General features: G+C 51.1%; 1 protein-coding gene across 2 annotated transcripts in view; it reads left to right on the top strand.

The window, feature by feature from the left end:
* Positions 1-6,072: 6,072 nt before the first annotated feature.
* RILPL1 (Rab interacting lysosomal protein like 1) overlaps positions 6,073-14,441 on the top strand; it is a 56,744-nt gene continuing 48,375 nt past the window's right edge. For both annotated transcript variants that reach the window (XM_025403423.1, XM_025403422.1), the window contains exon 1: positions 6,073-6,620. In XM_025403423.1, the coding sequence (XP_025259208.1) occupies positions 6,312-6,620 (309 nt within the window). In that variant the 5' untranslated portion in view covers positions 6,073-6,311. The remainder of the gene's footprint in view (positions 6,621-14,441) is intronic.

The following is a 14,441-nucleotide window of genomic DNA, read 5'->3' as shown; positions in this document are numbered from 1 at the left end:
GAGGCAGGAGAACGGCGTGAACCTGGGAGGCGGAGCTTGCAGTGAGCCGAGATTGTGCCACTGCACTCCAGCCTGGGTGACAGAGCCAGACTCCATCTCAAAAAAAAAAAAAAAAAAAAAAGATATGTAGTATTTGTCAGCCAGGTGTGGTGGCGCATGCCTGTAATCCCAGCACTTTGGGAGGCCAAGAGTCAGGTGGATCGCTTGACCCAGAAGTTCAAGACCAACCTGGCCAACATAGTGAAGCCCCATCTCTACTAAAAATACAAAAACATTTGCCAGGTGTGGTGGCGTGTGCCTGTGGTCACAGCAACTTGAGAGGCTGAGATGGGACGATCATCTGAGCACGGGAGGTGGAAGCTGCAGTGAGCGGAGATGACACTACTGCACTCCAGCCTGGGTGACAGAGCAAGACCCTGTTTAAGAAAAAAAAAAAAGAGCTAAATATTTACTCTTCGAGTGAAGTCAATGTAGGTCAAATCACAGCTTCTTTAGTTCCGAACTCAAGTTCCACATTTCCAGCTGTCAGCTGGACATTTATATCTACACCCAGCAAGGATACATCCTCTAGGTTTTGGCAGTAATAGACCCTGTGAGTGGCTCATGTCTGTAATGCCCACACTTTCTGAGGCCAAGGCGGGAAAATGGCTTGAGCGCAGAAGTTTGAGACCAGCCTGAGCAACATAGTGAGACCACATCTCTACGAAAAGAAAATTAGCTGGGCGTGATGGTGCACAACTATAGTTCCACCTGCTGGAGAGGCTGAAGTAGGAGGATTCCTGGAGCCCAGGAGGTCGAGGCTGCAGTGAGCTATGATTGCGCCACTGCACTCCAGCCTGGAAGACAGAGCGAGACGCTGTCTCTAAAAAGAAAATAAGGCCGGGCGCAGTGGCTCACGCCTGTAATCCAAGCACTTTGGGAGGCCGAGGCCGTGCTACAGGTGGTGGCACGCACCTGTAGTCCCAGCTGCTCGGGAGGCTGAGGCAGGAGAATTGCTTGAACCCGGGAGGCGAAGGTTGCAGTGAGCCAAGATCGCGCCACTGCACTGCAGCCTGAGCAAAAGAGCAAGACTTTGTCCAGAAAAAAAAAGAAAAGTAAAAGAAATGAAAAAAAAAACACAGAGGGGTGGCTCTGGAAGCTTACCCACTAGACTCAACTGCCCTCCCACCCTACTCTGTCACCATTCTCCTAAGGAGATGGACTCCTGCCTCCCCTTTCCCTCCTTAAAGTAATTTCCATCTCTCCCACCCTCCCATCCCTTTCACACCACTGCACTCCACCCTGACAACGGAGCTAGACTCCGTCTCAAAAAAAAAAAAGAAGAACAAGAAGAAAAGGAAAGGAGACAGCACTGGCCAGGCACAGCGGCTCACACCTGTAATCCCAGCACTTTGGGAGGCCAACATAAGTGGATCATCTGAGGTCAGGAGTTCAAGACCAGCCTGGCCAATATGGTGAAACTTCATCTCTACTAAAAATACAAAAATTAGCTGGGCATGGTGTCGGGCGCCTGTAGTCCCAGCTACTATGGAGGCTGAGGCAGGAGAATGCTTGAACCTATGAGGTGGAGATTGAAGTGAGCTGAGATTGTGCCACTGCACTCCAGTCTGGGTGACAGATCGAGACTCCATCTCAAAAAAGAAAAGAAAAGAAAGGAAAGGGGACAGCAATAATATGTCAGTTTCATTTGGGTTGTTGGAAGGATCCAGAAGGTTTAGAGTGCTTAGCATGTGTAAGGAACAAGGATGAGAAAGTTATGGCACAGACTCGAGGCCAGACTGCGCAGGTCTGACCCTGAATTTACCTTCACCAGCTGCCTGGCCTTGGGTGAGCTTTTTAACCTCTCTGTGCCTCAGTTTCCTTATTTGTATAATAAGATAATAAAATTTACCTCTTAGGACGTTATAAGGCAGAAGTTCTCAAACTTTTTGGCCTCAGAAACTCTTTACACTAAAACAATATTGAAAGACTTTTTTTTTTTTTTTGAGACAGCGTCTCACTCTGCTGCCCAGGCTGGAGTGAAGTGGTGCGCTCTTGGCTCACTGCAACCTCTGCCTCCTGAGTTCAAGAGATTATCGTGCCTCAGCCTCCCTAGTAGGTGGGATTACAGGCACGCGCCACACACCAGTTAACTTTTATATTTTTAGTAGAGACAGGGTTTCACCATGTACACCATGTGCACCTGTAATCCCAGCTGCTTGGGGGGCTGAGGCAGGGGAAATGCTTGACCCAGGGAGATGTAGGTTGCAGTGAGCCGAGATCGCACCACTGCACTCTAGCCTGGCGACACAGCGAGACTCTGTCTCAAAAAAAAAAAAAAAAAAAAAAAAGGTAGTAAACACATTACATGTTAACCTAAATTTTTTTGACTTTTTATTTTTTTAGAGACAGTCTACCTACATTGCCCAGGCTACACTCGAACTCTTGAACTCAAGGGATCCTCCCACTGGAGTAGCTGGAACTACAGGCTCACACCAAAGTGCTAGGTAACATGAGTTTTTTTGTTGTTTTTGAGACAGGGTTTTCCTGTGTCACTCAGGCTGGAGTGCAGTGGCACAATCACAGCTCACTGCAACTTCTGCCCACTGGGACTCAAGTCATCCTTCCACCTCAGCCTCCTGAGTAGCTGGGACTACAGGCACATGCCACCACAGTCAGGTAATTTTTTTTTTTTTTTTTGGAAACAGAGTCTCGCTTTGTCACCCAGGCTGGAGTGCAGTGGCACGATCTCAGCTCACTGCAACCTCTGCCTCCCGGGTTCAAGTGATCCTCCTGCCTCAGCCTCCTGCATAGCTGGGATTACGGGCGCCTGCCACCATGCCTGGCTAATTTTTCTTTTTTTTTTTTTTGTATTTTTGTAGAGATGAGGTTTCACCATATTGGCCAGGCTGATCTTGAACTCCTAACCTCAAGCGATCCGCCCCCCTTGGCCTCCCAAAGTGCTGGGATTACAGGCATAAATCACTGCAACTGGCTTTTTTTTTTTTTTTTTTTTTTTTAAATAGAGACGGGGTTTTGCCATGCTGCCCAGGCTGGACTTGAAATCCTGGGCTCAAGTGATCCTCCAGCTCTGGCCTCCCAAAGTGCTAGGATTATAAGCATGAGCCACTGTGGCCAGGCCTATATATTTTTTTATTTATTTTTATTTTTCTGAGACAGAGTTTTACTCTGTCGCCCAGTTTGGAGCATAGTGGTGTGATCTCAACTCACTGCAACCTCTGCCTCCCGGGCTCAAGGGATCTTCCCACCTCAGCCTCCCGAATACCTGGGACTACAGGCTCTCACCAGCACATCTGACGAATTTTTTATTTTACTTTTTTTTTTTTTTTTTTTTGAGACGGAGTTTCACTCTGGTTGCCTAAGCTGGATGGGGTGCAGTGGCACGATCTCAGCTCACTGCAACCTCTGCCTCCCAGGCTCTAATGATTCTCGTGCTTCAGACTCTTGAGTAGCTGAGATTACAGGCACATGCCACCATGTCTAGTTAATTTTCGTGTTTTTAGTAGAGGCGGGGTTTTGCCATGTTGGCCAGGCTGGTCTCAAACTCCTGAGCTCAAGAAATTTTCCCACCTTGGCCTCCCAAAGCGCTAGGATTTAAAGGCGTGAGCCACCGCGCCTGGCCTTAATTTTTTTATCTTTTTATTACTTATTTATTTTATTATATTATCATTACTATTATTATTTTCAGATGGAGTCTCACTCTGTCGCCCAGTCTGGAGTGCAGTGGCGCGATTTCGGCTCGCTGCAACCTCTGCCTTCCGGGTTTAAGCAATTCTCTGCCTCAGCCTCCCGAGTTGCTGGGATTACAGGCATGCACCATCACACCCGGCTAATTTTTGTATTTTTAGTAGAGACAGGGTTTCACCATCTTGGCCAGGTTGGTCTTGAACTCCTGACCTCGTCTGCCTCAGCCTTCCAAAGTGCTGGGATTACAGGCGTGAGCTACTGCACCCTGCCAATTTTTTAATTTTTAATTTTTTTTTATAGGGACGGGGGAGGGGGGTGTTCTCACTGTATTGCCCAGGCTGGTCTCGAACTCCTGAGCTCAAGAAATCCTCCCATCTCGGCCTCCCAAAGTACTAGGATCACAGGCATGAGCCATTGCACCCAGCCCATATGTACTTTTTAAAATAAGAATAATGCTATGCTCCAAAATAAATTTGAAGCAATCTTGTCAGCGATGGTATTGGTTTATGCGTTTGCAAGTCTCTAGCGTCTTGCTCATTAGAAAGGAGCTGGTGCCTCAACACCGCTTCTGCACTGTCCGCTGCACTCCGCCGTTTCGTGTTGAGAATATGAGGAACACCCAGCCTGACACTGACTTGCAGCTGGAGAAAGGGAGAACCTCCCAGAGACCCTTTGGGTACTGGGGATCCCCGCCGTCCTTAGGCCACTCTTTAGGAAGCCATGTAGTCAGGATTAAATGAGGTAATATTAGTAAAGCACTTAGAATAATGCTTGGCACACAGTAAACACTGCATATTTTTTAACTACACGTAAAGCAAATACTCAATATATTTTAAAATTTTAGAATTTGGGGCCAGGCACGGTGGCTCACGCCTGTAATCCCAACACTTTGGGGAGGTAGAGGCAGGAGGATCGCTCAAGTCTAGGGGTTTAAGGCCAGCCTCGGCAACATAGTGAGACCCCTGTCTCTATGAAAAAATTAATAAAAAAACCTTTTTTTTTTTTTTGAGGTGAAGTTTTGCTCTTGTTGACCAGGCTGGAGTGCAGTGGTGCAATCTCGGCTCACTGCAACCCTCGCCTCCCGGGTTCAAGCGATTCTCCTGCCTCAGCCTCCTGAGTAGCTGGGATTACAGGCATGTGCCACCAAGCCCGGCTAATTTTGTATTTTTAGTAGAGACAGCATTTCTTCATGTTGGTCAGGCTGGTCTTGAACTCCCGACCTCAGGTGATCTGCCCGCCTCGGCCTCCCAAAGTGCTGGGAATACAGGCGTGAGCCACCGCGCCCGGCCAACTTTTAGATTTTTAATCAATACGTGCCAGGTTGGGGTGCACTTTATGGCTACAAGGGCATTAAGATTTCCTCCCTCAAGGAGCTAACAGTCAGACGGTGAAAACCTATCTGCTACCACAGTGTGAAAACTCAGGATGCTAAGAGCAATTCTGGTGGGGCAAGCAGGGGACTGTGAGTTTGCAAGGGGGTCCTTAACTCCTGCGTCGGGGGCGGGGAGAGTGGATGGGGTTCTGGGTTCAGGAAAGGTTCTCCCGGGAGTGGGAGGGGGTCTGATGGACAAGTGGATTTGGACAGCCCAAATGGACAGGGGGCCTTGGGACAAGAGAAAACTCGTGGTGCTGGGATGCCAAGCGGGCTTCGCCCTACTGTGAAGTGGCGTTTATGTCACACGGAGCCAGTGATGGATGTGGCTCGGGGAGGAGCGCCCTGGGGCTCCGGGCGCCTCTGCAGGGGGCCGGGTCTGCGGGGAGGGTCTGCAGGCCGGGGCGTCCCCATTTTCTTTCCGGGATGAGCCGCAGCCCGGGGACCTCCTCGTGACCCCTCCATCCCTCTCCAAGGCCGGGGCGGCTCCCCAGAGCAGCGAATCGTCCCGCGAGACCAGCGCCCCCCGGCCCCCACTCCCGGGGCGGCCTGGACCCTTCCCGGCGGCCGGGTGGTGGGAGGAGCCAGCGCCAGGCGGGGAAGGGGCGGCCGGAGCACGGGCGAGGGGCGCTGCGGGTCTGGCGGCTGGAGACGGGGCCCGGTGTGCAGGCCGCACAGTCAGCGCTGTGGGGGGACTCCGGGGCGCCCCCGGGAGGCGGAAAGTGGGCGCGCCCCTGGCCAGGCCGGGATCGGGGCGGGGCGCGCGGCCTCCCTGCGGGGGAGCGGTCACCCAGCCTCTCCGCCGCCGCCACCAAAGTTTCCCGGAGGAGTCGCGGGCCGCCCTTCCTCTCGGGCCCGGCGCGCTGCCGCCCCTCAGGCCAGCACCGCCCCGGGGCGCCCGGCCCGGCTCCATTGAGCGCAACTCTGATCTCAACTTGGGAGGCGCCGCGGGCCTGCGCACGCGCGCGCCCTCCCCGCCGCCACCGCCACCGCCGCCGCCGCCGCCCACTCGGGAGCAGCTCCGGGCCGAGCCGTGCGCCCAGACCGCGGCCCCGCGCACCCCGCGCCGCCGCCCGTGCCCGCGCCCGCCGTCCGCCGCCCTCCACCCGCTGCCCGCTGTGCCCTCGCCCCCGCGCCCGCTGAGCGCGCCCGCCCGCGGCCCAGGCTGGGCCCGGCCGGCCCGGCCCTCTACCGCGGCAAGTTTGGGAGTTGCACGAGTTTGCGGGGCGGGGGACAGGCCGGGAGGGCGGCCATGGAGGAGGAGCGGGGGTCGGCGCTGGCGGCCGAGTCGGCGCTGGAGAAGAACGTGGCCGAGCTGACCGTCATGGACGTGTACGACATCGCGTCGCTTGTGGGCCACGAGTTCGAGCGGGTCATCGACCAGCACGGCTGCGAGGCCATCGCGCGCCTCATGCCCAAGGTCGTGCGCGTCCTGGAGATCCTGGAGGTGCTGGTCAGCCGCCACCACGTCGCGCCCGAGCTGGACGAGCTGCGCCTGGAGCTGGACCGCCTGCGCCTAGAGAGGATGGACCGCATCGAGAAGGAGCGCAAGCACCAGAAGGTGGGCGGCGGCCTTGGTCTGTCCGTCTGGGCAGTGGGACCGCGGGGACCCAAGGGCTCTTCCGGATTGGGCAGCTGTGGGTGCACACGTGTGTGTGTTCGGGGACCGGACCAGAGGGACCCTACGTGGGGAGGGAGGGAGGCCCTGACCTTCCTTTGCCCGACCAGGGGTGGCTGGCAGATACCACCCGAGAGATTAAGAGCTGTTCTCTGGAGTTCCAATCCCACCTTTACACACAGTTTAATAGCTGTGTGACTTTGGGTAAGTTACTTAACCTCTCTGTGCTTTATTTCCTCACGTGTCAAATGGTGATCATAATAGGACCCACCTTAGAAGAATTAAATGGGGCCATATAAGCTAAGTGCTTAGACAGTATTATTCTTTTCCAGACATGAAATAAGCCTCTTGCCCTCCCGTGTTTCCCAAGAAGATGTGACATCAGGCCCAGGACCCTTTCTTCATCCCCCACCCCCAGTCTCCCCAGAGCAAAGGGAATGTGACTTCCAGCCACTGAGCTTTCTGACCCCCAGTCTCCAGGTTCATATTTACAACTTTCTTCCCGGGACGGACTCTCCTAGCTTATGAACCTGTGGCAACCAGTGTTCTCTCCTCTTTGATTTTATCCTTAATCCTCACAGGACTCTATAAAGATTATCTTCATTTTACAGATGAAGAAACCAAGGGTCACAATGGGAGGAGGGATTTGTCCCGAATTAGTGATGAGAGAGTCCCAGTCCCGTGTCTCCTCCCCACCCTGTTTGAATTGGGGGAAAGGGATGATTTGGGGTGGCTTTTAGGCTAAGCCTCTGCCCTGTGATCAGGAGTCTCTCTGAATCAGGGCCTCCCCACTGGGCCTGGAGTCCAGACGAGGTTCCTGGAGAAAAGGAAGTGAAAGACATGTGGTTTCCTGCCCTAACCTCAGCCAGGGATGCTCTTGGCAGCCCCTTCAGACTGAGAATGGGAGGAAACACCTTTCCTTGAGGGATCAGGGTGTCTGAGCAGTCTCCAGCTTGCTGTTCAGCCTCCGGAAATACAATTGGCGTCTCTGAACCTCAGAGGCAGGCCATCCCCTGTTGTATACTTGGATGGATCTCAGTGTTTTGGAGGAAAATAGCCAAAGCTGGATCTGAACCCTTAACCTCAGGGCAGACCCACAGGTAGTTGGCAGCTCTATTGCCATGTTTGACTATGCTTGTCCTCATGCATCCCTATGCCCTAGGGGCAGGAAGGAAACTCAGGTTCCCAAGAGTTGAGCAGCATTTCCAGGGTATCTGGGAGCCTGAAAATGCTTTGACCTGTAATTAATTTCAAGACTCCTAGAAGTTGGGACTTTGGAGGTAGACAACCTGGTTTCAAACCCCACCACGTGCAGGCTGTGCGATCTTGGGCAAATCCCCCAGCATCTCTGTGCTTCAGTTTCCTCAGTTCTAAAATGGGATAGTAATAGTACCCCGCAGTAGAACGTGATGAGGCTTAAAGGAGTTAATATAAATACATATAAAGTGTTCAGGACAGAACCTGCCCATAGCAAGGGCTTTACAAGTGTTAAAATTCTTTTTGGGCCTGGAGAGACATTCATTGAGGTGCTCACAGGCTCACATTAGGAAACCGTCCCCACCCCAAGCACCTCTACTCCTACCCTAGAGGCTTCCATCTCTCATAGAGGGTCAAGGAGGCAAGGGACCTTGGAAATCCTCTCGTGTGGCGCCTCTTATTAACAGGGACCAAGGGGCTTTGACCAGATCACACAGAAGTCCTGGCGTCTATACTGTCCCCAAACTGGGGCTGTTTAGTTCCATGGCAGAGGGGCTGAGAGAAATCCTTGGAAGCCATCGGAGGCCACCAGGTCTGAAGTCACATGGAATTCTCAGCAGCTGCACTTGTTGCCTCTGGAACACGTTCAGCTGGGAAGTGAACACCATGCGCTCAGGGCCAGGGCTTGTTGACTTACATTGAGGATGACCTCTCTAAATCAAGGATGCAATTCCTTTCCTACCCCAGCCCCAGACCCCTTGACTTCACATTCTTGGGATGGGAGAGACTTGTATGATTTTTTTTTTTTTTTCCCTGAAGTCTCAAAGGCTCTTCAAGATGATATTTCCACAAAAATCTTTTTGGCATATCCTGGTTTAGTCTGTCCACCCCCATTCCTCTTCCCTTTCCCCTTCTTCTTCCCCTCCCCCCTCTTCCTTTCCGTTCTCTCTTTCAGCAATTATGGCTCCAGTAAAGCACGTACACTTTCTTCCCCCCACTCCTCCTCCCAGTAGACCCACTCACTCACTTCCACTCATCACTCAGATGCAGGCCACAGTTGGATCATGTTCTGTCTCATTACTCAGTCTGCAAACCTGTTGACAGGCCATAGTGAACACAGTGCCCTTCTCGGTGCCATGGCTCTGCAGAGAAAAGCAAATTCTCATGTCAGGCAGCAGGCGGGTCACAGGGAAGAAAGGGAAAACACAAATAAATTCTAGAAAGCAATGGCTGGGCTGATACACTTGCATGTAACATACCAGACTGTGCTATTCATTCACCCATTCAGCAAATATATTTACTGAGAACCTACTGTGTGCCAGACATTGTTCTGGACACTGGGGAGACAGTAATGACCATGACAGATGAGGCCTTGGCCCTGATGAGCCTGACTTTTTAGTGCAGTGCTATACTATAGAAATATTATGCAGCTTTGCCATGTTAATAAAAAAACAGTGAGGTTGGCTGGGCGCGCTGGCTCACACCTGTAATCCCAGCACTTTGGGAGGCCAAGGCGGGTGGATCACTTGAGGTCAGGAATTGAAGACCAGCTTGGCCAATATGGCGAACCCCCATTTCTACTAAAAATACAAAAATTAGCCGGGCATGATGGTGGGTGCCTGTAATCCCAGCTATTCAGGAGACTGAGGCAGAAGAATCGCTTGAACCCATGAGGCAGAGATTGCAGTGAGCCGAGATCGCACCACTGCACTCCAGCCTGGGTGACAGAGTGAGACTCTGTCTCAAAAACAACAAAATAACAAACCAGTGAAGTTAATCTTAATATATCTTATGGGACCCAGTATATCCAAAATATTTTCGTTTCAACATATAATCAATATAAAAACTTATCATTTGATATTCTGCACTCTTTTTTTCCTACTTCATCTTTGAAATCTGGTGTGTCTTTAACCCCTGCTGCACATTTCCACTCAGACCAGCCACATGTCAAATGCTCAACAGCCATAGCATGAGGGGGAGACAGAGATTTTTTTCTCTTTTTTTTTTTGAGTCAGGGACTTACTCTGTCATCCAGGCTAGAGAGCAATGATGGCATCATGGCTCACTGTAGCCTTGAACACCTGGGTTCAAGTGATCCTCCTGCCTCAGCCTCCTGAGCAGCTAAGACTACAGGCACACTGTAATTTTTTTTTTCCTTTAGAGACAAGGTCTCACTATGTTGCCCAGGCTAGTCTTGAACTCTTGGGCTCAAGCAGTCGTCCTGTCTTGTTCTCCCAAAGTGCTGGGACTACGGGTGTGAGCCACTGTGCCTAGCCAAGATAGATTAAAAAAACAAAAAAAAAATTCAGGCTGGGCGCGGTGGTTCACACCTGTAATTCCAGCACTTTGGGAGGCCAAGGCAGCTGGATCACTTGAGGTCGGGAGTTTGAGACCATCCTGGCCAATATGGCGAAACCTCATCTCTACTAAAAATACAAAAGTTAGCTGGGTATGGTGGCGTGTGCCTGTAATCCCAGCTACTAAGGAGGCTGAGGCAGGAGAATCGCTTGAACCTGGGAGGTGAAGGTTGCATTGAGCCGAGATCATGTTACTGCACTCTAGCCTGAGCAACAGAGCGAGACTTTGTCTTGGAAAAAAAATCAGCCTGTGATAAGTTCCATAAAGAAAATAAAACTGGGAGACATGAAAGAGACTCACTAGGGTGGTGGTCCAACAGATGGGGTAGTCAGGAAGGCTTCCCTGAGGAGGTGACATCTGAGCTGAGATCTGAATGAAGGATAGGATCCAGCCACAGATTGATCTGGGGGAGAGGCATTCTAGGCAGAAGACGTGAGAAGTGCAAAGGTCCGGAGGTAGGAATGCACTTAGTGTGTTCAAGGAACACAGAGTCAGTGTGGCTGGAGCAGAGCGAGTAAGGAAGAGAACTGGGAGATGAATCAGGAAGGTGCTGGGGCTCGTAGGCTCGGATGAGGAATTTGAGGACTCGGTGCTGAGGGAGGAACGTGAAGGATATAACTGATCAGGGCTGACTTCTCGGGAGAGCCACTGAGCTGGTATGGAGGCAGCTTGAGATTCTGAGTGGTCACCTCAGAGGCAAGAATCAGCAACCCCAGCATCAACTTCAGTTCGTTGAGAGAAGCAAAAAAGAGAACTGAGGGTTAAAGTCCGTGTTCATCCCCTGTGGCTGCTATAACAAATGAACACAAACTTAGTGGCTCAAAACAGCAGAAATGTGTTATCTTTTTTTTTTTTTTTTTTTTTTCTGAGACAGCATCTCACTCTCTTGCCCAGGGTGGAGTGCCGTGCCGTGACCATGGCTCACTGCAGCCTCAGCCCCATGGGCTCAAGTGATCCTCCCGCCTCAGCTTCCCAAGTAGCTGTACTGCAGGTGTGTGCCACCACACCCGGCTAATTTTTTTAATTTTCAGCAGAGATGGGGTCTTGCCATGTTGCCCCGGCTGTCTGCAGATTCCTAGGCTCAAGTGATTCTCCTGCCTCAGCCTCCCAAAGTACTAGGATTACAGGCGTGACTCACCACGCCTGGCTAGAAACGTACTATCTCATTGAACTGGATAATTCAATATTATGGATACAATGTCATACAGTATTATGGAGGCATATGGGTAATAGCAATATGAATAATACTGAAAAATTTCTGGACGTCAGAAGTCAGAAATGGCTCTCACTGAATTCAAATCAAGGTGTTGGGAAGGCTCCACTCCTTTGTGGGGCTGTGAAGGAGGATCCGTTTCTTTGCCTTCCGCAACTTATGGACTCTGCATTCCCTGGCTTGTGGCCCCTTCCTCTATCTTCAAAGCCAGCAGTGTAGCTTCTTCCCATCTCCCTCATATTTCTCTAATGCTGACCTGCCCTCCTCTTATGAAGACCCTGACATGACATCGGCCCACCAGACTACCAGATAATCCAGCCAGATAATCCAGAATCATCTCCCCATCTCACGAGCCTTTTTTTTTTTTTTTTTTTTTTTTTGAGACCCAGTTTCACTCTGTCGCTCAGGCTGGAGTGCAGTGGCACAATCTTGGCTCACTGCAACCTCCACCTCCCAGGTTCAAGTGATTCTCATGCTTCAGCCTCCTGAGTAGCTGGAATTTCAGGCGCATGCCACCACGCCCAGCTAATTTTTGTATTTTTAGTGGATGGAGTTTCGCCGTGTTGGCCAGGCTGGTCTCGAACTCCTGACCTCAAGTGATCTTCCTGCCTTGGCCTCCCAAATTGCTGGGATTATAGGCATGAGCCATCATGCCCAGCCTCGAGAGCCTTTTCTGAAAAAAAAAAAAAAAGGTGGGATCTTGCTGTGTCGCCCAGGCTGGAGTGCTGTGGTATAGTCACAGCTCACGGCAGCCTCAACCTCCTGGGCTCAAGTGATCCTTCCACCTCAGCCTCCCAAGTAGCTGGTACTACAGGCGTGCACTACCATGCCCAGCTAATTTTTGTATTTTTTGTAGAGACGGGGCTTTGCCATGTTGCCCAGGCTGTTCTCAAACCCTTGCCTAAATCAGTGCTCCCACCTCAGCCTCCTAAATTACAGGGATTATAGGTATGAGCCACCGTGCCATGTCTGAGATCCTTAACTTAATCAGCTCTGCACAGTCCCTTTTGCCACATAAGTTAACATATTCTCAGGGATTAGGACTTGGATGACTTTAGAGCCGTTATTCTGCCTGCCCCAGCCAGTTACACTTGACTAATATTCTCTGAGCCCTGTGTGAACCTGGCCTGTGCCAGTTGGGAACAGAGAGGAACAGAGCTGGATGAGCCTCTTTCTGCTTCCAGGCCACACCTGCTTGTGGGAGGTCAACATGCCCTCTCCATCCCTTCACCACCACTTCCACCCCGGCCCTGCCCTTCACCTCCCCTGGTGACCTTGTGCCCTCTGTGCAAATACTAGGCTCTTACTCCTCTCTTCCCCAGTGCGGCAGGCTTGTGACAAAGGAGGTGGGTCTGAGAACTTACTTAGAAGATGGACAGAGGCCATGCCTAGCATCCGGCCACCTGGCCACTTGTGATGGATTGTAGGGATGGGACAGAGATCAGCATACACATTGTTAGTGCTTTCTGGGTGCCAGGCATGTTCCAGGCACTTTACTTATAGTAACCATTTAATCCTCACACCCACCCTCCCCGGCAGATACTACACTAGTTTCCCTATTTCTGGGGCACCAGAAGGTTGAATAACTCGCCAAGGTCAGCTAGTAAGCAGCAGAAACAGGATTCAAACTTGGGTCAGCAGGCTCCAGTGTCCATGTCTTGAACCACTATTTTATTTTATTTTATTTTATTTTTTATTTTATTATTTTATTTATATTTTATTTTTTGACATGGAGTCTCACTGTGTGCCCTAGGCTGGAGTGCAGTGGCTTGATCTCAGCTTACTGCAGCCTCTGCCTCCCAGGTTCAAGCAGTTCTCCTGGCTCAGCTTCCCGAGTAGCTGGGATTACAGGTGCCCACCACCACGCCCAGCTAATATTTGTATTTTTAGTAGAGACGGGGTTTTGCCATGTTGGCCAGGCTGGTCCTGGACTCCTGACCTCAAGTGATCCGCCTGCCTTGGCCTCCCAAAGTGCTGGGGTTCCAGGTGTGAGCCACCGCGCCCGGCCACTATCAATTTTAGAACATTTTCATCACCCCCCAAAAGAAAATCCATCCCATTCACAGTCATTCCTCGTCTCCCCTCTAGCACTCTGGCTCTAGACAACCTCCAGTCTGCTTCCTATGTCTATGGATTTGCCGATATTAGACATTTTCTAAAACTGATCATATAACATGTGACCTTTTGTGTCTGGCTTCTTTCCATAATGTTTTCAGGGTCCACCTATGTTGCAGCATATGTCAGACTTTCATTCCTTTTCATGGCCGAATAATGTTCCATTGTTTGGATGTGCCACGTTTATTTACCCATTCATCAGTTGATGGACACTGGGGTTTCTGCCTTTTGGCTACTAGCAGTAATGCTGTGAGGAACATTCACCTGCATACGTTTTCATGTGGACATTGTGTTCATACCTCTTGAGCTGATCCAAGGACTGGAATCTCTGGGTCCTACGGTAACTCTGTGTTAATATTTTGCAAAACTGCCAGAGTGTTTTCCAAAACGTCCGCACTGTTTTCCATTCCCACCAGCAGTGTAGGAGGGTTCCAGTTTCTTCCTGTCCTTGTCAGCACTTGTTATTGGCTATTTCTTTGACTACAGCCACCCACAAAATAACTTTAATAGACCGATTTTATTTATCCTCACATTCACTTTGTGAGCCTTTGTTCTGGTTCCCCCACTGAGGGAAACTGAGGCTCAGGGTGGTCACGTCAGTGGTTGAAGACCCCATGGAGAGACACCTGGATCAGACACCTAAGGAACGCTGGGGCCGGGGCCCCTGCCTGCCTCGGCATCCCCAGGATTCTCAAGGCCTCTGGCTGTCTTGGAGAGAGATTTGTCCCAACTGTCCAGAGACCGGGGGTGTGCCCCCCAGAGGTTGGGAATGTTAGAACCCCCGTATCCTGGGGCAGCTCTGTCTGCTCTGAAGAGAGCTCCAAGATGCGGCACCAGCTTTGTGGTTATCCTTGGGGCAGTTCTCACTGGGCCTGGTCCTA

This window comes from Theropithecus gelada, chromosome 11, assembly GCF_003255815.1.
Source record: "Theropithecus gelada isolate Dixy chromosome 11, Tgel_1.0, whole genome shotgun sequence".
NCBI classification, from domain to species: Eukaryota; Metazoa; Chordata; class Mammalia; order Primates; family Cercopithecidae; genus Theropithecus; species Theropithecus gelada.
This window is presented reverse-complemented; position numbering and strand designations above follow the sequence as displayed.